This window comes from Aythya fuligula, chromosome 2 (assembly GCF_009819795.1).
Source record: "Aythya fuligula isolate bAytFul2 chromosome 2, bAytFul2.pri, whole genome shotgun sequence".
In the NCBI taxonomy this organism is placed as follows: Eukaryota; Metazoa; Chordata; class Aves; order Anseriformes; family Anatidae; genus Aythya; species Aythya fuligula.
Window position 1 is genome coordinate 33,098,517 of NC_045560.1, and position 27,021 is coordinate 33,125,537.

The 27,021-nt window shown below is 46.3% G+C and overlaps 1 protein-coding gene across 1 annotated transcript; it reads right to left on the reverse strand.

Moving 5' to 3' along the window:
* Positions 1 to 241: 241 nt before the first annotated feature.
* Positions 242 to 2,762, reverse strand: SP8 (Sp8 transcription factor). The gene is made up of 2 exons (XM_032182702.1): positions 2,727 to 2,762; positions 242 to 1,747 (listed from the first exon to the last, which is right to left on the reverse strand). Exons 1-2 carry the CDS (start codon positions 2,745 to 2,747, stop codon positions 242 to 244), a joined length of 1,527 nt encoding a protein of 508 aa, XP_032038593.1. The 5' UTR covers positions 2,748 to 2,762.
* Between the last annotated feature and the right edge of the window lie 24,259 nt (positions 2,763 to 27,021).

Consider the following 27,021-nt stretch of genomic DNA (forward strand, 5'->3'; position numbering starts at 1 on the left):
TTTTCTGTTGGGTTGGGGTTTCTGTTGGTGGTGTTGGTTTTGTTTTTTCCTTTTTCGACGCAGCCCGAGCAGGGTCGCTCGGGTCGCGGCCGTTCCCGGAGCCCACCCGGCTGCGGGGGCTGAGGCTACTTACGTGTCCGCGTCCCCGGCGCGGGGCTGCACGCCCGGGGGGGTGCCGGGCCGGGCCGAGCCGTGCCAGAGCGAGACGTGCCGGGCCGCGGCGGTTCCGCGCCTCCCCCCGTCACTCGAGGCCGTTGCGGTGGCCGGGCTCGGCGGGCGGCAGCAGCTCTGGGGAGTGGCAGGGCGGGCTGCCGGCCGCGCTGTGCTCGCTGTCGGTGTCGCTACCCTTCTTGCCGCCGGGGCCGGGGCCGGGACCGCCGGGGCCGGGGCCGCCGGCGCCGCCGGGGCCGCTGTGGGTCTTGACGTGCTTGCTGAGGTGGTCGCTGCGCATGAAGCGCTTGTTGCAGACGGGGCAGGCGAAGCGCTTCTCGCCCGTGTGGGTCCGCAGGTGCCGCTGCAGCTCGTCGGAGCGGGTGAAGCGCTTGCCGCAGAAGAGCCAGTTGCAGACGAAGGGCCGCTCGCCCGTGTGCCAGCGCAGGTGGGCCTTCAGGTGCGACGTCTTGCCGTACACCTTGCCGCAGCCGGGGATGTGGCAGCTGTGCAACCCCTTGCGGCGCAGGCTGGCCCCCGCCGGCCCCAGACGCTCGGCCTCCTGGCAGTTGGGGCAGTCGCAGGTGGCCCGGCCCGAGTAGCGGCGGGCGGAGGAGCGCGGCGAGGCGGCCAGCGGCGCGGCGGGGCCGCCGGCCAGCATGGAGCCCCCGGCGCCGGCCAGCGGCGAGGGGGCCGAGTCCGGGTAGGAGCCGGGCAGCACTGGCTTAAATCCGTCCATGAGGTGCTGCCCGGCGGGGCTGAGGAGGTGCGAGGAGGCGCCGCTGCTGAAGGCCGAGTGGCCCAGGCCCGAGTAATCCGAGTTGTAGCCGCCCAGCGGCGAGTGGAGCGACGTCTGCAGCCCGCCGGCCGCCGGGTGCAGCGAGCCGGGCAGCGCGGCCGCCCCGTTGGGGCTCTGCACGTCGAGCCAGCCGGCGCCCACGTCCCACCAGCTGGAGGCGCCCGCCGAGCCCACCTCGCCTGCGCCCAGCCCCGGGTGCGAGGGCTTGAACCACGACTCGTAGGGGTGCGCCATGCCCACCCGCGGGTAGATGCCCTGCAGCCCCTCCACCGACGTGTGCACCTTGGAGATGAAGACGGGCTGGTGCGCCTCCTGCCCCGCCGCCCCGCCGCCGCCGCCGCCTCCTCCGCCGCCTCCCCCGCCGCCCCCGCCGCCGCCGGGCGCCTGGAAGACGGCGTAGTCGTTGGCGAAGGGCGAGCCGGCGGCCGCCGCACCGCTGGAGGTGAGCGAGAAGGCGCTTGAGCCCGGCGAGCCGCCGCAACTGAACGAGTCCGAGACGAGCGCGGCCGCCGCCGCCGCCGCCGCTGCCGCCGCCGCCGCCGCCGAGGAGCCGTTCCGCGCCGCGCCCGGCACGCCGAAGCCCGGCAGGCCGGAGCCCACGGCTCCGCAGCTGCCCGCCGCCGCCGCCGAGGAGGAGGAGGAGGCCGAGGAAGAGGAGGAGCGTTTCCACGGGTGGAAGCCTTTGCCGAAGGACGCCGCGCTGTCCGAGAGGGCGGACGGCGACGGGCTGGGGCTGCCGATCTTGTTGCAGGTCGCGGCGAGCATGGCCAGCGGCGTGGAGCCTACCCGCGGTTCCTCCTGCGGGCACAGAGGGGAGAGGGGCGCCCCGACGCCGTCAGGGACGGAGCGGCCCCACTGCCGCCCGCCGCCCCCCGCCGCCCCGCTCTGCCGCCCGGCCTCGGGCACGGGGCTGCCGGCACCGCGGCTCTGCCTCCGAGCGCCCTCCCGGCCTCTCCTCGCCTCCCAAGAAAGAGGGAAAGAGCCAAAGGGGAGGGAAAGGAGAGGAGGAAAAAAGTTGCTCCTGTTACCCAGGCTTAAAAGACGCCCCCGGCACAGCGGCAGCTACGTCTCCGCCGGTCCCTTTCGCCGGGACCCGGCTGGTCTCCGCTCCGCGGGCAATAGTTAAAGAGAGAAGTGCAGGCTTAGCAAAGTGCTCCCTTCCAAAAACGGAAAGAAAGAAAGAAAAAAAAAAAAAAAACAACACAAAGGCTTCCTCAAAGAGCCTCGCTCGCGTACCGAAGGTAATTAAATACAGACATCAATTTCGCGTATGCACACATGGATGGATGCACGAGTTCAACGTACCTGCTGCACGCGGCGGGCTGTGCTATTTTAAAGGGAAATAAAAAGCCACAAATCTGTTGCAAATTAGAAATTGCACCGGAAAAAAAAAATCGACAGTGCTTTTTTTTTTTTTTTTTTTTTTTTTTCCCTTCCCGCAGTCACATGGAAAGAAGAAAGGCCACTTCTCCGGGGGCACAGGAGCAGCACAGCCCAGGCGCTGTAGGTTGTCTCTACAAATGCCCTTCAAAACCTTTTCCTGCTCGCTGAAAAGTGACTCTGCCCCCTTTTCCCCCGCTCGCTCTTTCTTTTCTCCTAAACTCGCTTGTACTTAAGTTAAAAAAAAAAAAAAAAAAGAAAAAAAGGAAAAAAAAAAAAAGGCTCAATAGAGGAGACTGATAGCCCCGGTCAAGACAGGGGTTATTTTAACCCCCTCCAATCGCCACTAAAAAGAAACTAATTAAACCAGCAAGAGAAAAAAAACCCTTAGACTCACCCCTAGAAGTGAAGTTGCCATCACACAAAAGTGCCCTCCTCTCAGAGGATCTTTTTTATATTGATAAATCGGAGGCAGTGTTTTTTTTAGAGGTGTGCAATACAATGATCAGTTCCGCCCATTCCACCACAATTGTAGCTCCCTCGCCGCCTTTGAAGTGCCGCTGAGCCGCCGCCAGCCAATCCCCGGCCCCGCCGCGCCGCTCGCCGACGTGACCGCGTGAGGTCAGCGGCGCCGTCGAGCACGGCACGGCTCGGATAGGCACGGCTTGGTTCCGGCACGGCTCGGCACGGCACGGCACGGGTTGGACCCGGCACGGCTCGGTCCCGGCACGGCTCGGCACGGCACGGCACGGGTTGGACTCGGCACGGCTCGGTCCCGGCACGGCGCAGCCCCGTCGTGGGGTGGGGGCCGGCCGCTTCCCGTGCCGTGCCTCCCGGTCCTTCCCGTCCCGGTGCCGTTCTCACCCGGTCCCGGCCTCCCCTCCGCACCCCTCCGGGCTGGCCGGGTCCTGTTGCCTTTCCCCGTCATCTTCTCAGCGACGTTGTCACCGTTTCACCTCGTCCTCCCTCCCCGTTCCCGGTGCCTCCCCGAACAATTTATTCCCCGAGGCCGGCCCCGGGGAATAACCCCCGCCTCGCTGCCCACCGGTCCCCATAACGCAGGTGCTCTCACCCCTCGGATTTGGGCTGCCAAGGGCCGTTCTCCCTTCCCCTCGCCCCGTTTCCGTGCGGTGGGGATATTGACTGTACATCATATCTATTGATCAAGGGGGTAAGGGACATTATCATACTTCGAAGCAAGAGGGGAGTAAATTAATGAACTGCTTTCTTTCTCTGAAGGCTGACGGTTACCATAAATGTCGCGTTTCTCTCCGCAAGCTGCTCTGAATGATTTTAGCCTGTTGAGAAGGCGTGACAGGCCAGCCCAGAAGGAGGAAGGGGTGGGGGAAGGAGGGAACTCCGTTTAACAAATAAAAAAGAATTAACTTCATTGCTTTGGTCTCCTTCTATAATGATATTCATTTTACAGACCTAATGCACACTTGTTTAAATTTCGGGTTTAATTTAATCAATACTATCACCCGCAAAGAGGGGAAGAACATTTCCCAGAGATACTCCCTTGTATGAATGCTTATTAACTTTTTATCTCCACTTCCTTTATCTGCTGGAGGTGGGGAGTAACTATTAAGACATAGATCAGAAAGCGTAAGAGCAAAACAAGCGTCGCGAGCCTTCTATTTTAGAGGAACAGAAAATCGCATTTTGTGGTGTGCCAGGTTGCGTAAAAAGATCGACACGCATTCCTTTCAGCCCCAGAAAGTCCCAGAGACCTTGCCATCCACCAGGCAAGGAGAAGGCGGCAGTGATATATCTTTTTAGAAGAGCCTTGCCGGGTGGGTCTTCCTTTCGGATCCGTATTTTGTCTGCACACGTCTGGCCAGAGGAAACGTGTCCTTTCTTGATTCTTTTTTCGCGTTTGCTTGTTTCGACGCTCGCCCTGGCTCTTTTCATTTGGGGCTAAAGATTGCTAATTTTCAGCACGCTTTTCCTTTAAAACCACCGTGTTGGAAATGGTGAAAAACCCGTTGTAAAAATAGTAGTAGGAGTCCTTACAAGGGAGCTCAACAGAGAGGGAGGAAAAGAGCAAATACATCAGAACTGAACAGAAAGCACAAAAGTACTGTCAGTGGCATCCTCCTGCTACTCTGATAGTTTCACTGAAACTGGAAAACCAGCAGCTCCTGAACTTTGCGAGCGGTGAGCTGATCTTTTCTGAATTCACCACGGAAACATCTGTAACCTTCCCCCTTTGTATACATTGCCTGCTGGGCAAAGGATTTAAGGAAGCTTACAATTTTGTTTGCATTTGCGTTATTGACCACTGCACTTAAGGGTGCAGTACATCAACATAATATGCAGGTTTGGGGGAGGAGGGGGGTGAGAGCCAACAAGGAGAGGTTTTCCCGAAATTAATTAAAACTTTTTTTTCCCCCCATTTGAAGTTTAATGTACGGGAGTAGATAAATGTTCGTGCTGTTTCTTGAAAACCTGTGGGATCCACTCTCAATAAAGCTAAAATCTATTAGCATTCTGTATGCATCTGCAGCATAAATTTCATTTGAATTTCAAATTTAATAAACCAGGAGGTTTTTAATCATCCCTGGTTTTATTTGTTTGATATTAACATGCTTATTGACCGGGTCTGTTGACCAGTTTGATCATTACAGGACAGCAAAAAGTTAATTAAAACGACCACAGCTCCTTAATCATATCATCTGTCTCATCCATGTCGCTCCCTTTATTACAGGCTATGATGGATAGTCTCCCAGATTAATTTCTCTGTTTCTTCGATTTGGACAACAGCTTTTGGGACCTAATTTACATCCTGGGAACAACTTGCTCAAGTCTACCTAGCATCTTGTGTCTACAATATACATTAGCAATCTCCGAACTTGAGCCACGACGACAGCTTTCGCTAACCTTTATGGGGTGGGTGGTTGGGTAGATGAGGGGGGGGGACTTTCCCTGGAGAAATCCCCTGCCCTCCACGCCGCGGCCGGCAAGCAGAGAGATGGATAGAACCCCCTTCCAGGGGTCGTCGTCTGCCCGCACGCAGCTCTCGAGGGTTGGGGGAGAGGTTGTTCTTGGGGGAAACCGAGGTCTCGGTGGCTGTTTGAAAAGGCACAGCCGGAAAGATTAAACTGGCCGCTGCCCACGCCGTATGTTGAATGTCAACAGCGGCGAGGGAGCGTATTTGGTGCCCAGGCGTTGCGGTGTGCTTTCTGTGGGTCTGTGCCGCCCTTGCGCCGGTTTAGGCGCACCCCCGTTACAGCCTGGAGCACCTAAAGCCTTCGCCATTCCACCGCCGTCCTCCAAGCGCCCAGCCGGGACGAAGCCTTGGCTGGTGCATGCCGAGCGGCCCCCAGCCCTGCTCCCGTGGGAAAAGCCCCCTAGGCGAGGGTTTTTCCCCGCCCTCCCCCGGCTCCGTGCCCTGGAAGCCGCCCGCACCCCCCGGGAGCCCCGCTGCGCTGCGCCCGCCTCCCCCGGGGACATGGGGGCCGGCGGGGTCCCCTGCACCTGCAAGCTGTCACCTGGGGGATTCACTCGGGGTGACAACAAACTCTCCAGGAGCTCAGGGCTCGGCTTGGACGGGGAGAGGAAAAAGGGGAACACCCCGTAAATGAAATAAACCAGCCACCAGCAGCCCGTGCGCTGCCGGGCGGCCAGCGAGCAATGGTGATGCTGGGTGTCGCGATTTAGCATCTATTCCCACCGCCGCGTTGCCGTGCTTTACCTGGGACGTTTGTCCCACTGCCCGACCGGGGCATTTCGTTCATCGCGACGGCAGACCGGGCACCCGGTGCAGGCGGGTGTGAGCGGGTGCCTCATCCATCGCCCCGTCGCTTTCCGACGTGAATTTCTCCAGCCATGCAGCAGTGCCGGGGGCAGATACCCGCAAACCCCTCCCGGTTCCCCATCCCTCATGTCCCAACCCTGCCACGGAACAGAGATGCGAGGCCTGTCTGCTCCACCCGGCAAAGCCCAGGGTTCCTCGCCGAGCCCCCTTTTGGCGACGGCACACGCCAACCTGCCCGCTGGCAGCCGCCGGAGAGGGTTCACCTCGAGAGGCGTTCGGGCGCTTACTTATTTATTCGTCTGGGCCTGTGTCAACGCGAGTAAATAAATAAATAAACGTGAGGCAAGCTGGCCGTGCTTCTGAAACGTCCCCGTAATTAGATTAAGCCCGGGGAGCCGCCGTGCACATGTCGGTGTGTGCGCTCCCGGGGAGGAAGAGGCACCTTCGCACCCGCCCTATTTACACTGTCGGGGTGCGCCTAGATGCGATCCGCATCTCCTCCTTCTCCCCCCCTCGGTATTATTATTATTTTTTTTTCATCTCCCACCCCCCTCCCCACGCCTCCACCCGCCCCCAGCCCCGCTATTTTCTCGCCGTGCTCGGTTCCTAGGCGGTCATGTAAGTACCGGGAGGCGCCGGAGGGATGAGCGAGCCCCTGGGCTGGGCGCAGGGCGCAGCGCGGGTGCGGAGCCCCGCTTCGGTCCTTCGGTCCTTCGTCGAATAGATTTGTTTAAACTGCTTTTTTTTTTTTTTTTTTTTTTTTTCTCTTATATATCACTTTCTCCCGGGCACCGCTTCCAGTTAAAAACTACTAAATTCTTCTCCTCGGCGATATTGATTTCTTTTCATTCTGCTCCGTTAGGAGAGGAGGTAATGCTTCCAGATTACCCCGCGTCTCCTCCAGACGGTTGACAATTGCAATCGCAGTTTCGGGAAGATAAATGTTACTTTGGGAATTGTGTTTAATTACAAATAATCTAGGAGCTGCTCTGGGTCCGATGGTTTAACCACACATGTTCAAATCATTGTAGAAGCTTTACAAACGGGTGACAAGATACAGTAAACGTTTGAAAAATCGGTGTGCAAGGCAGGACGTTCCCAGCAGACAGGCTGCCTGAAGCCGGGTCATGTCCCGACATATATGCTGCTTATATATAAACGTATATATCTACCTAAATATACATGTTTTCCTGTGTATGTGTGCGTATGCATACGTGTGGTTTGTCCAGACACTTGTATATACAAATCCTACAGCACCCAAAATCACAGCCTGCAGAGAACACAGAGGAAAATGAAAGCTTTCCACGGATGTACGTATTTATTTATTTACATGTTCTGCCAACAGCAGAGAAGTGACAACCTGGGAAAAATTACAAAGAAAATATAAACAACACGTCTTTTCTTGCTGCCGTTTACGAAGTGCAAGAATCCCTGGCGCTCCGAGCAAGACGTACCTTCGGAGTAAGCAGCCAGGAAGGTTTTGTCCGTGCCGGTTCACGCACTCAGTGTGCATCGCAGCCTTCTCTTGTTGTGCAGCTCTCCTGCGATTTGACTCGAGAGACCCTAATATTGATATATTTACTGTTCCTTTTACAATGTAGCTGCCACCTTTCCCTGTCGTTATTTGCCTATATGGCAGAGCAATTAGGTCGCCCCCCCGCTCCCCCCACCCCCGTTCCCCACCCCAGCAGCCTTATTAACTTGATGGGAGAGGGAGGGGAGGCAGGAGAGCAGCGGGAAGGAGGCAAGGTGGCGAGCAGGTTATTCCCTTAACCTGACCTGGCTGTAGGAGCGAGATGAGCAACACTGAACAGATGTCCCCATTTAAGCCATTCTTTTCCCACATGCCTGCTGGATGCTGCCACGGCGCAGGAAGCTTGCTGCAGACCTGGCCCATTCCCGGCCATTATGGCCAAGTTATTCTGGACCAGTGAGCACGAACAAAATGGGCTTCAGATCGCGTGCTTTAGAATAATTCGACTCCGAGCCCTGGCAAAGCCCCCTCCCCCCATTTTTTTAAGTGCTGGTGTGTGTGTGGGGGGGGGGGGGCGGGGGGGGGAACGTGTTTCGGCTCTGATCGCAGGAGAAGAACTTCTCAAAAGATCGTTAGCCCCTTCCCCCTCCCTCTCTTCGGCAAATATGGTATAATTTACAGAGCAACTTAATAATCCGAGGGGCACCGCAAAAGCCCTTTGCGTTGTAAACCGCTTCTAATTACCTGCCAGAGCAATTAGCTGACTATCACGAAGAAATTAGATCGCTCAATGTAGCATAAATAATGCGAATAATTTTGTAAGGAGAATGGAAAGCGAGACCTGGTGTTTCTTTATAAGGAAATAACACCTCGTACTGTACGAACCCTACATGAACACATATTAATGTCTAGGCATGCACGGAAATGAATCCGAACATGAACTCTCTGGCTTAGATTCAGCACTTTCTTCATTTACATATGCGGGGTGAAAGTCGGCTTCCAGGCGTTTAGATACAGAGCTCTTCCAGATCACAGTAATTAACACATAGCGACTTCAATAGGAAAACCTGTTTTCCAGATGATTTTTACAATGCGGCTTTATGTCTCATTTGGCAGTTTAAATAGCTGGAGTTGTTTTCTGGCTGCATCTCCACTATCATCTGTTGAGCATATTTTGCCTAGAATACTGACCAAAACTTACAAGCAGTTTTTTTTTTTTTTTTTTTAATATGTCTATGCCTAGAGATTTCGGGCGTTTTCTTTTCTCACATGGGCTAGTTCTTCGAGAAGATTTTACGGGATAACCTTAAAAGTTGATGCTATCTAACAACCACATTTATTTTTTCCTTCCTGTATTTCTCCTCGAAGGACAGAGAACCTTCGCACGATTCTCGTTGGTTGAATATTTTATCTCAAGAGGAAAATGTTGTTTTCCAAATTACATTTTACAGGTAATAGACGGTCTTCAGGGATTGCAATGTACGTTTTTAAGCACCTAAGAATTAGGGTTTTAAATTACAATCTTTGCGAAGTGTTTCTGCGCGGTGCTGGATCTACAGCTTCAGATTTCGGGAAAGAGTGTGTGTCTGCAAGCTGCAGGCACGTCGTGCTATGAAAGTGCCCTTGCAGATGAATTCAGCGCCAGCGGATTGCGATTTTCTACCGTGGTTCCCCTTCCACCCCCCGGACTGAGGCAGCTGCTGGGCAGAAAGCTAGACGTGAAGGTGCCAGACCGCAGTGCAAGTCAGCCCAGCCCAAACCACAGCTCGGAGGCACTGTGGGATTCGGCATAACTCGTGAGGAGTGCGCCGGGTTATGGATAAACAAAACTAATTAGGCTGATCTTTGATAAATAGAAGAATCTGCAGAACCCATGAGTCGTTTCCATGCATCTTCCAAGGGGGGGAAATCTCAGCTTGTGATCAACTCTTCCATAACTTTTCAGTGCTTTCTTTGCTCCTGTTTCTGCGCTAGCACAGCAGAAATGAAACCAGAAAGGGCTCGTCTAACACCCCGTCCCCGAGCAGACTCCGCAAAAGTTGCGGTGACATTCCAATTGGGTTTCTGTGTCTCTCCAGGTCTGAACGGGACCGCTCAGCTGTTCCGCAGCCCCGCGTAGCTCACATGGAATTGTACAGCATGTTTAACGATTCTTGCTCACCGCCTAATTAGAGACGGCTTTGAAGCTCCATTACCGGCAGCAAAATTATTGCGGTCAGTTTAGGCCAAATTCTGCAGTCCTTAATGGAGCGAAACTCCCATTGAAGTCAATGGGATAGAAGTCAATGGGCGTCGTGCTCTATTAAGGAACACAGAATGCGTCCCTTTGTGATTTAGAGATTAAAAATCGCTATCGAGAAGAGGGACGTTTAAGACGGTCACGCTCTCCGGGCGGGATCTGATCCGCGACACGGGAAGGGCCCGATCCGGCTCCATCCACCCCGCAGGCTGAACCCCGGGGCTCCCCGGCAGGATGAGTGCCGCGGGGGCATCGCTCACCAGCCCGATAAAGGGGCTTTAGGGTGGACTGAAGGAGGCAAAACTTCAGCCGCGGGCGGGCTTCTGTCCCCCGCTGGGGCTACGGGACTGTCATCACTGTGGGTCCCCAGCCCCGGGAGCCCTGTCCCTCTCGTTCCCTGAGCGGCGATGTCCCTGGTCCCTAATCCCACAGCTTTTTTTTTTTTTTTTTTTTTTTTTGGTACTGAGCGGGTACCGAGGTGGGCGTGAGGATGCAGTAGCTGAGCCCCTCGCATCCCGCATGCAAGCACATCATTTGGCTACCGGTGCCGGGGCTGGGAAGTCTTGTTTGTAACCGTGACCACCCACTGCTCTCAACGTGATTCGGCAGTCAAATCGGGAGCGCGGGTTTAAGTTGCTGCTTTTGGCTGACTCGAACTCCGAAAAGGGTTTTGATTGAGCATTATAAAATATTTCCTTACTACAGGTGCGAAATAGCACTGAAAGTGCGTGAGGAAAAGTCCGTTTTACAGAACTGAAGGAAACGTTGCAGGTTGCTTAGATAGGACTTTAGTTCAATATTCTTTCACTTGAGGGGGGATGGGAAGGGAAGGAGAAGAGAATAACCTGAAATATAGCGATCTTCCTTTCTTCTTTTTCCTGTTCTAGTGGAACATAAAAGCCTTTGGGAAAACTTCGCAGCCTTTTTCCCTGAGCGCGGAGGGGCACCCACAGCTGATCCTCTAGGAAAATGTGCACAATTACAGCTCGTTTTCTTTCTCCTGGAACAACTAATTGTACAAATGGAAGGTCAGGCATGTGCTTTTCCTATGTTTATCAACCACAACAATGAGCCCCTTCTATTTTTCCCCCCAGTGCATTATATTGCAATAAAGTGCTGCCGTAGTGCCACCTCTTTGGGTAAACAACTTCAAAGGCGATTTTGCAGAACCGAACGGTGCATATATATTCTCAAAGCTCCCAATGCTCGGAGGGAAGCCGAAAGCGAGGTGCGGGAGGTGGGGGAGCCCGCAGCCTCACCGCAGCCGCAGAGGCACACGTTTTCCCCGCTGCCCCCGGCCGGCTCAGCCCCGGCGGAGGGCCCGATCCTGCCGCCCGCAGCCCGGCGTTTCTTTGTCCGTCGCAGCTTTTGTCGCTTTGTACGGGGCGGGACGGATCCTGCCCCTCTCCTCCGGGGATCCAGACCACCTTGGCATGTTCCCCCCCGCTTGCCTTCGCAGCGTAAACCCGGTAGTCCCCGAAAGAAAGTCTTCCAACACCTCCTAATCCGTGGCAGGTTTTTCTTTTCGTCTTACAAGGAGTCCTCTGCTCACATCTTCAGGAACAAACCACAGGACATTTTTTTTTTTTTTTTCATGCCAGCTCCGTGCGGAAAGTTCATTGGACTTAGCCCCTCTGGTATAGAAGTACAATATTCAACATTTCCATCAACAGGTTAACTTCATTTCACCTGTTACGTGGGAACAGGTATCCATTGGGATTGTGCCTAGGGGGAACATACCTGGTGCTGATAAAGTGGCTTTATCCCGTCCTATTCGCTACTCTGTGGGCATCTTTCTGGGATATTTACTGATATCTGATCTTAAACAAAATATACTCACCGATCACAGTCCCAATGGGTGTATTGTTCCACTAATTTGTCCTTGCTGAACAGAAACATCTCTGCACTCCTTACACCTGTGAACTAAAGGAGGAGAATAACTCTGTTGGGAGCTGGCAGGAAATTTCAGGAGCCATGAAGTGAGCAGGAGAACATCTTGATTTCTTGTGTGAAACTGTCTAATATGTTGTGCCTGTTCAGGTAACTGAGTTCATTTTTATTTATTTTTTTAATCGTGCTGGCTTGTGATGCCCATAAAATTTCTCAGAGGAGTCTGTCTCCACCAAGATCCAAAACATGGGGCTGTTTCTCTCCCTTTGGATAGGGATCACCACCCTATTCCTTGCAGTATCTGTCAAGGGTATACCCAACAACTGTGGACAAACAGGTAAGCTCTGAATGACTTTGGATTCAGCATTTCTGTCATAACTAAGTGGAAAAAAAACATAATCGGTCCAGCAGTGAAGGGGAAGAGGTCTCTGATGGACACAAGGCACAGTGCGGCCTCTGGAAATGGCAGAAGCCGTCAGAGCGGTGCAAAGCCCGGGAGCTCGGCTCCCAAACGAACACACAGGCTGACATTTTAGATACAGCAGGCTCTGAGCATTTAGGCCTGCACAAGGAGAGGCCAATGCCATTGCTCCCGGTATGTTTAGCTAATTGTCTAACAACTGCGCTGCACAAGAGCTACAAGATAAAAGGCCGCAGCGACCCTCAGCACGGCGGATGCGGCTGGCAGTAAAACTTGTCGCTCCTCTGAAAGGCCGCTCATTGTGCTGATGGAAAATCGTTCTTCAGACACGGAGCAAAGTCTCAGCCTGGCTTCACTGACGCTGCCTGTTTTACAGAAAGGGCAAATAAAAAGGTGAAATAACTTTTCCACAGTGGGAGACGGGGTTGTCACTGGGTGGGGAAAAAAATAACACTTAGACAACACTCAGGCCAAGGTGGAGGTGGCGCAGCGTGTGGAGAAGCAGCACCCTCACACCTGCCCGGCCCGGGCCGTCTGTGGGGCGGCAGCCGTGATCCTGCCACCCCTCAGGGTGGCTGAGCCCCTCAGCCGCCCCCCGACGCCCTGCCAGCTCCCGGAGCTCCCTCACACGCCCTCCCCACCGGCCGGCCGCGACCCTCCCTCTCAATCACGCTCGCCCCCCGCGCTGACAGGCGGGGAGGGCGCAGCACAAAAGGCCGAGGCGAGCTCGGCCCTCCCCGGCCGGCCCCCCTCCGCCCCCCGCCGCCCGCTCCCGCCCCGCTCCGCCCTCTCGGCGGGAGCGGCGCCCTCACAGGCGGCCGGGGAGCGGGGAGCGAGGCGGGGAGCGGGGCGGGGAGCGGGGCGGAGAGGCCGGGCCGCCGACGCCAGCTCCGGCCGAGCGGGGTCCCGCTGCCGGGGGGCGGTTGGGGCGGGTCGGGTGAAGGCCCCGGCCCGCCCCGCGCACACGCGGCCCTCCCCGGGTCCCCCCGCGGGGCCGAGGCTTCTTCCAGGAGGAGCGGAAAGCCCCAAAGGCTGGAAAAGGCCGCTCGCCCCGCTCCGCGGGCTCCTGGCTGCACCAGGGCTTCTCAGGGGCTCTCTGCATAAAGCCCAGTCCCAGAGCTGCACACACAGACCGGGCCTACCTTCCGTACCTCCTTCTTCCCCAGGCCGCCTTGGTGCGCTGCTGTCTGCAGAGCACAAGAGTTTTTAACATCGTCATTGTCAACACGCAAATCTTACTTTTCTTTCCCTTCGTCCCTTCTTCCTTTCTTCTTCACTTCTTCCCTTCTTTCTTTCCTTTTCCATGCAAGCAAAGCCTACGCTGACAGATAGTAGCAAAATTATTTCATATGCTTCCCCATGCTCGGATCTGAATATGTAGGCTTCAGTATGATGATCGTCAATTAAAGGAATCTGCAATTTTAATGACTGCTAAATGTTTGTAATTGGGACATAATTCGTCTGTATGCTGACTCGGTATTTTTTCAAATACCACCATTCAAAATTGACTTCTCTATTTTATGGAATGAACTATTTGTTCCTTCGACGTTCTTGGCTAATGAAAAATTGAATGGTGCTGCAAAGAAGTACCCTTTAAATATCACCTTGTATCACACTGTATTAAAAGTAGATAAAAGAGATATTGAATAGCTAAATGGATTTTCTGAAGTGGTTAAAGTCCATTCATTGGTAAATTAGAAGTCTGTTTACCTTGAAAAAACTTGCCCTCTAGGCAGAAAGTTTAAATTTATTTCTTTATATAGAAGGCAGTCAGGATTTCATATACAATAGTGATAGGTACTAATGAGATATCACACAGAACTCGAGGGTGGCATCAAATACGAATTTAGGAACTTGGTATGTTCTGCAGTAATGACACATTTCACTCTGTGGGGGAAACTGACGTTAAGTCTATGCTACTTTTTTTTTTTTTTTTTTTTTTGGTGGAATTACTGTTTCCACAGAATCATTCAACAGATAACATCATGTTCGCAGTTATTAATGTATTCATCTACTTTCTGCTATGCTAGGGATACCGCCTGCAACTGTTAAAGAAGCAGCTGGCTTTTTTATACAAATAAACTGGGCTCTGAGACTGTCAATCTTCTTTGTTTGACAGAGAGGAGTTCCCGCCTGCACTGAAAGAATAGCTCAACATCTGTCATCCCATTCTCTGCGATGGCCCAAAATCAGGAAGACTACAGCTGTCCTGTTCCTTTCAGATACTTCTGGGATAGAGAGGTAGGAGGACTGAGTGTTTGGTCAGCGTGTTCATCATGCATTAAGCAAGTCTCTACAAGCTCTTGCATGTAATTGTATTGTTTTCCCACTGCTTGAATAGCAGAATTTGCAGTTTAAATGGTCTTTGGAAATTCAATCCTCCTATGTGCTTTTTTTTTTTTTTTTTTTTTTCTTTAATGTCTAATTAGTTCATTCTGAACTTGTGTTTGTTAATAGAATGCATTTTAATTGTACTTAAAGTGGTTAGCAATAATTTTTACAAAGTTGTATGGCATATGGACATGTAAATCACAAATTTATACATGAGTGTAAAGCAGAATATATTTATTCTTACAGGTTGGGAGTTATGCTACAACTGCTGAGTTCTGGATGAAGATGAAAACAAGGGATGTAAATTAATGTATTCCTTATAAGCTTTAAAATAACATCTATTAAGATATGTCTGTATGGACAAGAAAAGAGAAGGAAAGGAAGGGGGAGGAGGGGAAGAAGCTGGGAAGAAAATGCTACCACAAAACAATTAAAAATATTTCAACACCTATCCTCACCGGTCCATTGGTTTATTATCTAGCAAATTAGTCAAAAGCAAAAATAAAAAATAAAAAATAAAAGAATTTCAACTAATTTATTGAGTGAATTATACTATTCTCTTCCAATAACAAACTAGTAGTCAATAGTAGATTGTATGTTACTTTTCTTATAACAATTAAGAACTACTGCACTAATACTCAGAGTCCCAGCCAGTGGCAATTGCTTTAGGTATACAGCTCTCTCACCTGCAATTTAAACTTCACAGTCCCAAGATTTGGGGAAAGCATCACAAAGTGCAGAATGCTCGGAGGGCTTTAGGCACTGTGAGACCCAGCTCTGCTGCCCAGGGTAATCTACAATCTGATGTTAGGCCTTCAGGCTCCCTGTCACACCTATGGTGATGGTTAGCCTGTGGTTATGGGTGATTTTGATTTGGCTTGCATCCATGGCTGCTGCTGAAAGAACATCTCAGCTGCACAGTCATGCTGTTACCTCCTACTTAGATTCAAGTGTGTTACTTAATGTTTATCTGCTGATCATAGGCACAGAAGAATGACAGCAAAAAAGGAAGTAGTTTCTCAACAAAGTTGTTTTTGATCCATTTAGGATTTTCTAATTAAAAATAAACGAGTTACATTTTCTGCAGATGCACCAGTCTAACTCCAAGGAATTTACTATTAGAAAGTCCTAGAACAATGAGAACTACTGGGCCATGGCTATATGCCATATAAGATTGTGTTTGTGGAAGACTTTAAAGTGGCATCACCAACTGCAAAAATTATGTCCAAGCTTTCATAAAAAGATCAAATAAAAAAATTGTTATTGGTACTGGCTATTTACGGATAGAAAAAGAGTCTTAGGTCCACAGGCACTATTGTAGAATTCAGAAAACAAAACAAAAGCAAAAACAGAAATAGGAAATCTACACTGAAGAAGAGAGTCATGCATGATGAGCTCCTCCTTTCCCCCTCAGTCTGTCTGGATCTGGAACTGAAACAGAAGGCTGGTTCCTCTCTTTACACATACCAATCAAACTTTTCTCTGTGCTGTGTGGAGTGACATACTTGTCTTCATCTAGCCCCCCAGTTTTTGGAGCCAGCAATTGATTTGGTGGTTTTTGGTTAGGTGTACAGGTTTCTGCACTTCTAGCTCCATAGTGTTGGAATCTGATATCCAAAAGTAAGTTTTTAGTCAAAAGGACAGCAGCTTAAAGGAAGGACAGTTGCTAGACAACCCAAAGATGGGACATCTTTCTACTTGTGTCTGCTGGGGGAACCAACAAGTAGCTGAGTTAGCTGTTGGCTATCTCATTGCTCAGAAAAGACAGCCCTCTTAACATCATAAATTAAGTCAACTCTAGCCTGTAAATTTCATTTTCCAGTGGAAATATCCCTGTAAGTTTTCTCCACATCACTGTGTGTAGAATTTTTCCTGGACATTAGAACAGAAGACAAACAAACCATTGCCAGTTTTTCACAGCCTTTTCATGAGATGATACAAATTAAATATTTTGCATTTTCCTTCTGGTTTATGAGTTTGGGGAGTGCAGTCATGTTAAGCCTTTTTTATTTTATTTTATTTTATTTTATTTTTGTGAGACTGCACAGTAAAATTTTGTTTTGTTGTTATGCCTTTTTAATGAGAGATGAGCTTTTTGCAAGAGTATTTTTTTCTCAGATCTGAAGCTTGGGACAAACATCAAATATTGTGACACTCACAATAAAATTGCAAGAGTTATCAATATTGTAACCAGCCCTGGGGTATTATGACTGAGTAACACCCCCAGATCCTTCCAGGGAGGCAGATCCTGAAAGTTAATAAGCTTAGGAAGAGTTTAATGAGTACAAAGAAACTGAAGTAACTCAGAGCATCTGTCTTTGTCCTATGAAAAGGAATCACACTTAAATTCCTTATTAATTATGACATGTAGTTTGTGCTTTGGATTGGCAACCTTCAAAGGTGTGTTTTCATGATTAAGTGAAATTAAGTGAAGTAGACAGAGACAAATTTGCAGCCTTTAATGACCTTACTAAGATTATATTGTCAAACAGCTTCCAGGAAAACTTACCACTATCAATTACATTAGGATCTTTTAAAAGAACATTCAAATTTGCATTATCACTTAGAAATTATAAAAAATAATGCAATAAGGCAAACAGGGCTGTTAACATAGTTACCCTGATCTACATACAAATAAACAACTTTGGAATGACTGTTACTGAGACAGCAGTCTTACATCAATCTCCAGCTTGGATCACAGTTGGATCACTGGTTTCTTAGTCTTTTGCAACCATGCCATTCCACAGCTAGACAACTACCTTATGGAAATTATTCCAGTAGATGATTGCTGTCCCAGTGATCCCAATTAAGCTGTATCATACCAAAGACTGCATAATTCACCAACAGAATTGTTTCAGTCTTATTCCAGTCCCTTTTGATCTGTACTAAAATACAGACAGGAGTCCACTTCAGGCTGTGAATCACTCTTTCCAGCTCCCTCAAGCAGTTTTGCTGCTTGGGTGAGCTCCCTCTGTCTGAGGTGAAGGAGTTGTGATTGCCCCTGATTTCTAGACTGCATTTCTAGATTTTTTGCACAACATAATTTAGCTAATGGTTAAACTGTGGTCTGAACAGGGTGAAAATATATCTATTAAGAAAAGAGGAACCCTTGAACCCAAAGATTATTTGTGGGTCTAGACCTTTTAAGGAAAAGAAAAAAAAAGAAGTAGTTGAATGAATGCCAACTGTATTGTTAGTCTTCAACTTCACAGAAAGCATTTTTACATGAAGCAGTGAACAGGCAGGGACCACCTTTAGGGACGTGTGTCATGGGTGGTTGCACAGGTCACCAAAACGCAGGGTCACTACTCACACAATGTGAGAATGTTGCGGTGTCATGCCTGTGCTGCTGATTCAGCTCCTTATCAGCCCCTTGCTTGGAGCTTTGATAGCTGATGTGACAAACCATAAATAATGGAAGGTCAAACTGAGCAATGTTGTTCACTCTGACCTTCTAATACTTCTGGCTTATTAGATCCGTCATTAGAGTTTCAACAGGCTGCTAAGAAGCGGAGTACAGTGGCTATAGCTGCCAAATCCTAGCCTAGTCTGTGGGTAAGTATTAAATGCATCCTAGTGCAAAGCTTGTATGTTCCTTACAACAAAATCAGGCTACCAAATAAGGTGAAAATCACCAAGTAGACAAATATAAAACAAAGCCAGATGTAAAGCGATCTCTCTCTCCCTTTCTCTGTCTCTCACAACACACACACAAAGCTTGTAGCTATCAAAGTATAAATCATTTTGTCTTTGATTGTGATAAAGATATGAGTAGTAATGTAAAAACAAACAAACAAACAAACAAACAACAAAACCAAAAACAAAGCAACAAGACAACGAGAACAGTCATAATTTGTCCAGGAATAAATATATTGTTGTTGTCCACCCCCACCCCATATTCTGCTGTTAAGAGAGTTCAGGAGTTTCTATTCTAAGTCTCTCTTCTTGGGCTTCTTATAATGTCAATAAATTTTCCATTAAATTGGGAAATTTTACATACTAGGGATCTGCCAAATCTTAAACCTTTCCAAAAGTTTAAAGAAAAAAAATACTTCAGAATTTACAATTCCATCAGTTTCAAAAGGCTATTATTTTTTAAGAATTTTACAATTCTTTTGTTGAATAGGGCTAGATGGACATTAAAACATGAAAGGTAGGAGGAAGACACTGCTAGCACACACTCTCTTCAAGATTTATCTCAAAATTTCACAGCTGCAAAAGAAACAGCTGTAAAATCTACTGGCAGGATGTTGCGTGCACTTCATATGGAGCTCAGCAGCTACCATTGTTGTTGCCCCTATTTAATCTTGATTTGTAGAAGGTGGTGTTGTGAACCAGTCACATCAAAGAGTCACCCTGATGGCAGTGTGGATCTGCAGAGGAGAAATTGTGTTTACTCAGGAAGTTAAAGAAAGGCAGCTAAAAAATCTGTATACTAAAAATCTACACCCTAAAAAGTTTCAGGGCCATGCATTCAACTGAGAGGTTGGTAAATGGCACACTGAAGTTTCCTTGGTAGCCTTAATTATCCCCCTTAATATTATGAATCAATCTTAAATACACACTCACTCAGCTTTTTCTACAGCATTTCCACTTTGTTCAGGGCACTGGCATGGGGTTTGTTAGGGAATGAGCCAGTGTGGTTTCACATGAGAAGCTCTTACCTGCTGGAATATTATGAAAAAATTAGAAGCTGTCATAAGTGAAACCAGAATATATATAGAGAAAAAGCAAGTTCCCTGGGTGAGGACAGCTGAATGTTACGGTGGATAGAGGGATTCTCCCAGAGTCATAATGCTAGATGTGACCTCTTGTCTATCTGGATTTTGTTCCTGTTGTAGTCTCAGGCTCCTCATGTGGTTAAAGCAGATGTTTCATAGGTGGCCACTTGATGTGTATTCTGTATTTTGAGTGCACAACTTACTGAGGACTGATTCACAGAAGTGCTGAGTATCACAGATGCTGCTGAAATCAATGGGACTTGTGCTTCAGATATATGAAGTACCATAAAAATGCTAAGCATCTTGGAAATCTGGCTCTAAGCAGATCATACTGAGGGCCCAAAATTAGTGGACATGTTCATCAATCTTGACCATAACGGCTCAGCACTTCAGTTCCCCATCTGTAAAGTGGGTCTAATAGTACAGTCTCACTTTGCAGGTTTAAAGATAAATTAATTAGTGTTTGGGAAGCACTCAGAAACCCTAGCAGAGAATGCTGTAGAAACACCCATAAAGATATTAATAATTCAGTATTCTACACAGGGCTTGAATGATGTGCAGTAAGGAAGGCATGGAGCCACATATTGAGTGATAAGAATAAAAAGAATATTGAACAGCTGCTCACTCAGGGAGCATCGTCCATCCTATGCACTGAATGATGTATGTGTCTGTGCAGTTAAAGACTTATTATCATGCATATGTGCAATGAGCTCAAATTAAAGTTGCAAAGGCAAGCTTAACTCTGATTGTTCGGAAGTTTAGAGGGCTTAGATCTACAACAAGAACATACTTTCAACACAAATATTTTGTGTGATCATCTCTGTGTTTCCGTGTTCCCTTCCTGAAGATGCAAAAGGTTTCTGTGCCAGTGAACCCAGTGACCAATTACACATCATAGCCCTGTGGCCCAGTTCACCCTGGGAACAAATGTATTGATTTCCAGGGTTGAATTTGGTTCAAACCATCTTCTTTGTCTCATTGCACAGTTTCATAGTGGCTGCTGGGTAGAAGTGAGACATTAAATGTGTTCCAAGGACAGAGTAACAGGCTTGTCTTTTGGCTCTATTTTGTGTCAGGGTATTTGGTGGTTAATGTAGCATTTGGAGAATCACGTAAACTTCCATCCCAGAAATGAAGTTATTGCCAAAGCAAAAATTCCTATATTTACATATAAATATCCCCATTCAGCATGACTGAATACCTTTCTCATTTATAATGAAATGGCAACAACCACAACAATCAAATTCTAAAACACAGATGTTAGATTAAACTGACTGTACATATCTTTGGATGCAAACCCAATCTTTCGGAAATTCTACCTGATCCAAATGTGTAATCTGTATTAAACCTAATCTAAATTATGAGTAGATTTCTTGATCCTGATTTTTATTGTGAGATCTTCACAATAAAAATAAGACTGCTGGATCCTTCTGTCTTATGTAAGAATGTAGGTCTGTTTTTAGTGTCATCTATCTTTAGATCAAAGACCAAAAGCTTGGATTTTCATAGTGACCTAGAGCAGTCAATGAACACTGTGGTCTGTGAACAGACCACAATCTGGTCATTTCAAACCTGTCACCTACTTAACACTTCAAGTGCTGGAAAGAATTGGAATGAAAATTTTATTTTATTTTTTTGACTGGTCATTTAATATAGCTAAGTATATCTGCTTTCCCTTTTCTTTAGTCTCATTTTATCTCAGATTTCATAACAGAAGCAATGGGTTACAAACTAGTTGTAGTCCTGTTCCTGGTTAGATTTTCATGTTAAGCTAATTTAAAGCTCATTTCAAAGAAAACAGTACAGGAGAGAATTTAAAATATTATTGCATTGATTTAAGTAAACCCTTAATTGTATTTACATTTCTAAATGCTTTTCTGAACACAGTGACTTTTCTAAGGAGAATGCCTCACTGTTTATTTACATAACTCTCCTTTTTACTTTTTTTTTTTTTTTTTTTTTTTTTTTCTTTCAGAAACATAACTTATTATCTACTCCAAGATTAAAAGCATTCTAAACCAGATAAGCTGCAAGAAATAGCTATCTGGTTGATTTTCAGAAAGTCTACAATATTCCATATAATGTATTCAATGAATTATTTATTTCTTAAAGAGATACAATAAATCTTTACCTAGTGTATTTGATGATTTTCATAGTAGGAATAATAAGTAACATGATTTGAGTGTGATTGGAAACAGGTACCAGGAGGGGGGGAAGGGAGGTCAATTTAGACTATTTACCAAGTGTGTTGGAACAGAATACATCTGTAAACAGACTGGACATTGATATTTACTTAAAATTTTCAGGTGAAGAGAAAACGTGTATTTTCATCGAAATTAAAGAGCAAGAATGTCTTTAAATACTTATGATTTGAAGGAGCAGCTTAAGTGCAAAAGCACAATAGTGATGTTCAGTGCCATTGTTCTCCATTACATTGGAGTGAATCCAAAGTAATTCCATTGATTTCAGTGGACTTTCATTGGGCTAACTGAGAATAGAATCTGACTCCATGTTAGCTGGGGGTGGGGGAGTGACAAGAATATAAATAACCCGAGATAAGTATTTGAAATACAAATACTCTGCAAGATGGTCTCTATCCTTTAAGACTGATCTTGTACTGTGTCAGAAAAGTTCTTAATAAATCCTCTCCCTTTTAGTTCTCAGAGTTTGAAAAATATATCAAAACAGTTGTCTTTTTGTGTCTTTTTTTGGGGGGGGGAGGTGGAAGGGGGAAAGCTGCTATATTTTATTAATATTATGCACCGAGACATCTATCAGAAGATCTCAAGAATACTTCAGAAATACTCTGTCTCACAGCACACCTTGAATCAGGCAAAAGTTTTAAGTACACCTAACTTTCTTTGACAGTTAGTAAGGGGAGTTGGTGACTCATTGGTAATACTGCTGCACGTGCTGTGGATACGAAAGATGAATAAACAGTTAGGAACATGAACACCAAGCCTTTTTATGTTGCTGTTTTCCAAGCTTCTCAAAGGCATCTTGCAGAACATTTAAGTACAATACAAGCATTTCAGAATTTACAATTTCATTTTGTTTCTTTTCTGCATTCTCACTCTGTCCCATGTAGACACTGCCATTTTCCGTGCATTAGCATTTATTGACGGGATGGAGACTCTAGTTGAAACAGAGCTTCAATTTTTAATATAATACGTTCCTCTTCTTGCCTGCTTCTGCATTAAGATGCATTTGGTGTGGATTACCTGCAGTATGATCTTGCTCTAGCTAGAATCAGCAGCAAAAGCACAAACTGGTACCAGCTATCTCTATATTTATACTTCTGTATGCATCATCCATTCTCTTCTGAGGCTTCAGGGATATAGTCAGACCTACAATCTTTAAATCGCCTTGAGGTCTGGTTCTTCCAGATCACTGGTGCTATGCAAATGTACATTATCAATATTTTAGTCATCAAAATACCTGGTCTTCAGAATATGCTGTTAAATAGCAAACAGAATGACTTAAGTAATTTCAGTGTATACACTTCCCTACTTAAATATATCTCCTGTAAAAAGCTATTCCAAACATCTGTTTGCAAAAAATGACTTAGTAATTTGCATCTGTTGACTGGATTGCAGATTCTGTTTTCATTTTCAGGAACAGTTTGCCTTAATATTCCTGTTAGTCAATGACTTTTGACTGGTAATAAGACACAGTGCTAGCATACCTAAGTAGATGAATTCTTGTTTCACTTTTTTTCTTTAAAGCAATTTTATCTTTCTCCTCTCCCTTGCATTAGAGTTTTGTGCAACCACCTAGTTAATACTTAGACTGCTGCTGCTCAAAAAGCTTTTCTCTAACAGCACAAATGAACTCAGCATAAATGTAATTCTAAACTTTGGTTGACATAGCTCAATAAATCAAAACCTTTATTTACCAATCATACACTAAGTTCATTAAGTATGTAAGAGTATAACTGGTAATAGCATTAACATGGTAAAACAAATAACATACCTATCTTTTGGAAATTCCCCTAAAATATCACCAAATAGACACTGATGCCATGAAATGAGCTTATTTTAGGGCTGAATATGTCCTTATCATATGTAGATTTACACTGCATTTCTTTTACCGGTCATGATGGGGAGGGATAGTTCTACATTACAAATATATCTGGCAGCACAGTTGCTTGTTTCTCTCTGCAAAAAGGACCATTCTGGAAGCAAATAGTCCCCACTTGTTCCCTCTGTTTGGAGTAAAGAATTGGTGGCTGTGGAGACTCTGTGTTTAGTTGGGGGAAGTAGCTAGCACAGGTGAGGAGGAACCCTGTGCCTCCTTCCTTGTACACCCATGTCCACACCAGAGGAAACTGTTCCCTTGTGGGTAAGCACTGATCTTAGCCGTGTTCAAGGTACACAACTAATTCAGCTGAAGAGTGTTGTGGTTCCATAACCAAGCCCCTACTAAACTGCAGTGAATCAGCAGCCACTGCTGGGGTGGCTTAACTACAAACCAAGGCATGGGCTGGTGATAGTAACCCTCATTTAGTGGCCTCATAGTACTAATGTGTCGTCCCCCCCCCCTTTTCATCCTAACCACAAAGAACGGAAGAAGCTCCTGTTCAGCTTCATGCTGCCACTCGTGGCTGGATGCTATGAGGACTCGTCCCAGCCTCCGTGAGGACACGGAGGGAAGCGCAAAAGAGTGAGCGTAAGCTGCCACTCACCTACCTGTGGTTAGTAGATGACCTCTTTATGGAAGCATTTAGAAGAAGATAGCACAAACTAGGGGTTTTAGATGTCTAATCTCAGCCAAATCAATTGGAAAACTTAGGCAAAACCAAAGGTCACAAAATCTGTCCCAAAATAACCCTTATCTCTGACAAGGAAACATGTTCCCGTAGCCTTACAGCTATTTCATCTGGTATTTAGAGTAGATCCCTAGATTTTTCAGGGGACATAGAATGTATTTTGAATTTTATAAAGGAAGTGGAAAAGCCCCCTCTTTTCTCAGTATGGCTTATAGAGGTGCTACACAGCGTAACTGTGTCTGTTACCTGTGTTAAGCTGACTCTACAGAGTGTCATGCTGAAATAGACCTTCCAAGTTTTCTTGCTCATTGCTTGCTGTTTTGGCTTAATTCTTTTCCACATTGACTTGTCAAATATGTTATAAGTTAGGGACCAGGAATCTTACCTTGTCCAATACATAGAAAACCTAACAGCATTAGTTCCACCCCAGTTTGGTGGCCAACACTGTTTTCTCATGGCATCATGGAAATGTTTTCCAGCTTAATATCAGGTGATTAAACTTGGCAATATCTGTTAAATCAGCCTTCAAGCTTCATGCTGTTCTTTTTAAATTAAAACTTTTACATATTTACTCCTGGCTTTACTGTACTGTGACGGGCTGCTAAATTGCCAGTAAAAGATTAATTTAGTATTAAATGAAAGAAACTCTTTCTGAGTCAGCTTCACATGTATTTTTCTCTTAGATGAAATTATGTTCTTTGATATTAGAGAGGTACCTGAGGTTTGGCTATCATTAATAAATAGTGTCTACACATCAGCATTGCTATAGGAATGTTGCATCTCATTAAGATATTAACTTTTTAAAGGGATGATGGAAAATTGGAGCAGGTTCAGAAGAAATCTACAGAAACGATTGGAAGCCCTTCTTACACTGACAGCCTGAAGGAACTTAATCTACTTAGTTTATTTAAAAGGTAAAGAAGCAACTTAACTGTATAGCCCTCTGCATAGTGAAATATTAGCTAAGGCAAGAAAACTTTTTTTTTTTTAAAAAAAAAAAAAGAAAAAGAAAAAAGCCACATATAACTAGATTAAATGGCAGCAGCCAAAGTCAGCAGTTTTCAAACTGGAAACTTTTGAGCAGGGAGAGCAATTAACCAGTGGAAAAGATTGCCAAAGGATGCAATCAATTTTATATATGTTAAATCATAACTGCATGTTTTTCTGAAGGTACACTGCAATTCTACCACAAGCTGTGGCTTGAGGCAGAAATTGTTGGGAGAACTCCTGTAGTGTGTGCTATGCGGGAAGGCAGAGTACATGATCGTAACTGTCTGGCTGAAAATGTGTGATTCATGTTCAAGTGCACGCACGAGGCATTCTTTCAGCAGTATCTCTAAATTTATACTAAGTGCTGTCCAGGTCATTACAATCCCTTAAAAGAGAATAACAAGTCTCCAGTTATTCACAGACTGCTTTTTTTTTTTTTTTTTTTTTTTTTTTTCTTCTGCATATCAAATGCTGAATCAAATTACCACTACTTTTTCTTGGTGGGAGGGGTAAATTTAAATCATAACTCATGGAGAAACTGTGAAGGAAAAAAAAAAAAAAGAAGCCTGTATAACATCAGTTTTCTCAATGCCTTCCAGCAACTACAGGAACATGACTTGCTTGATGCATTTAGGGCAGCTTCAGTTGAGAAAAGGAAAGTATGGAAGTCCTCGGTAAGACAGCACTGTCCTTTTTCCCAATCCTTCTTTAATTCAGCCTGAAGTTTAAGCTCTTAGCCACAACTCACCCCACAACGTGTGACCTAGACATGTGATGTATTGCCAGAACTACAGTTTTTCATCTTATACAAGGCTTGTTTCAACCCCAAACCAATAAAAATAAAAGTTTTCAATTTCCTAGAGAGGTACATAGAGAGGTACTGAAGTCTGAAAGCAAAAATCTGAGCAACTGCCAGGTCAAGTCAAACAGTTAACTAAACAAACAGTATTCTATTCTTGGAGGATATGACTATGCTGAAGATTGTATTTTGGAGGTGTGGCTGGATTGCCTACAGTACCACAAACAACTCTGTTACCTCTGTCTCATTTCAGTCTCCAGTGTAGACATACCTTGAGAAACGAGTGGTAGAAATGATAAAGCAACTTTTGTGCAAACTGTTTGACCTTTTGCAATAAACTCCAGTACTGATAACCAACTTATAAACTGATTTATTATTATTGTTATTTATATATTTATATTATTTATTTAATTATTTATATACATCAGGTCAGTCTCAAACTAAGTTTAAAAAAATACTTTGTCCACATTTATAGCACTAATTAACTTTTTTTTTTTTTTCTTTTTTTTTTTTTTTTTTTTTTAGGTAAAGAGAACAGGTTTCTCTGCTGCTACCTCATAGTTAGAGTCCTTTGGTGTGTTAACTTTGCCTATTTGCTAATGAGTAGCTCAGAAAACTTCCTGGGCACCTCATGGTTTTGCATCAGAGCTGCTGCGTGAAGTGCCCAAGGCTTCCCAAGCCCCACTGAGCTACATTCCATTTTGTGGCAGAGACCTGTTGAAATATCCTTCTTAGTGACACAGAAGTATTTGATCCATTGTCATCAATCACCAGTAGTAACTGTCACTTCATAGGTGTATCACCAGTTCAATAACAACAAATTGTTATTTGGTATTCTGGCCTGTGAGTTAGCACCAGTATGGCCAATGATTTAATATGGTTTGAGGAGTCTGAGTTGTGATTCAGTCTGCTTATATCCTGCTTGAATCAGGACACGTACTTGAAAACCTGTACATGTCACAGACATCAATCCTGTCAACCTGTTTCCAGTGCTGCCTTACTGTATAGGTTTCCTCTGTCTTTGCTGAAAAGCAGGATCTTTTTTGCTTTCCTTCTTACCCAAGGAGTTTCACATTCCTGCTTGCAGATGAGCTAGCTTGCACAAATGGAAATTCTCTAAGACTATATTTTAGCCTGAAGGTTATGATCCTCTCTTAGAAGTTTTGGAAACCTTACCTACCCCACCTTCACATGTGCAGTTTAAGAATGTTTACTCTTAGATGATGTGCTCATGTTCACCCCATCCCTGGTTTCTCTTTCTATCTCTGCTCTTAGCCCGTGCTTGAGCTGGATGGAGTCATT

Bases quoted from the DNA above. Each gene is read 5' to 3' on its own strand.
- SP8 (XM_032182702.1), bottom strand. From the start codon at position 2,747: ATGGCAACTTCACTTCTAGGG. The intron at 1,748-2,726 runs GTGAGTCTAAGG...CTGTGCCCGCAG, and splicing joins TGGCAACTTCACTTCTAGGG to GAGGAACCGCGGGTAGGCTC.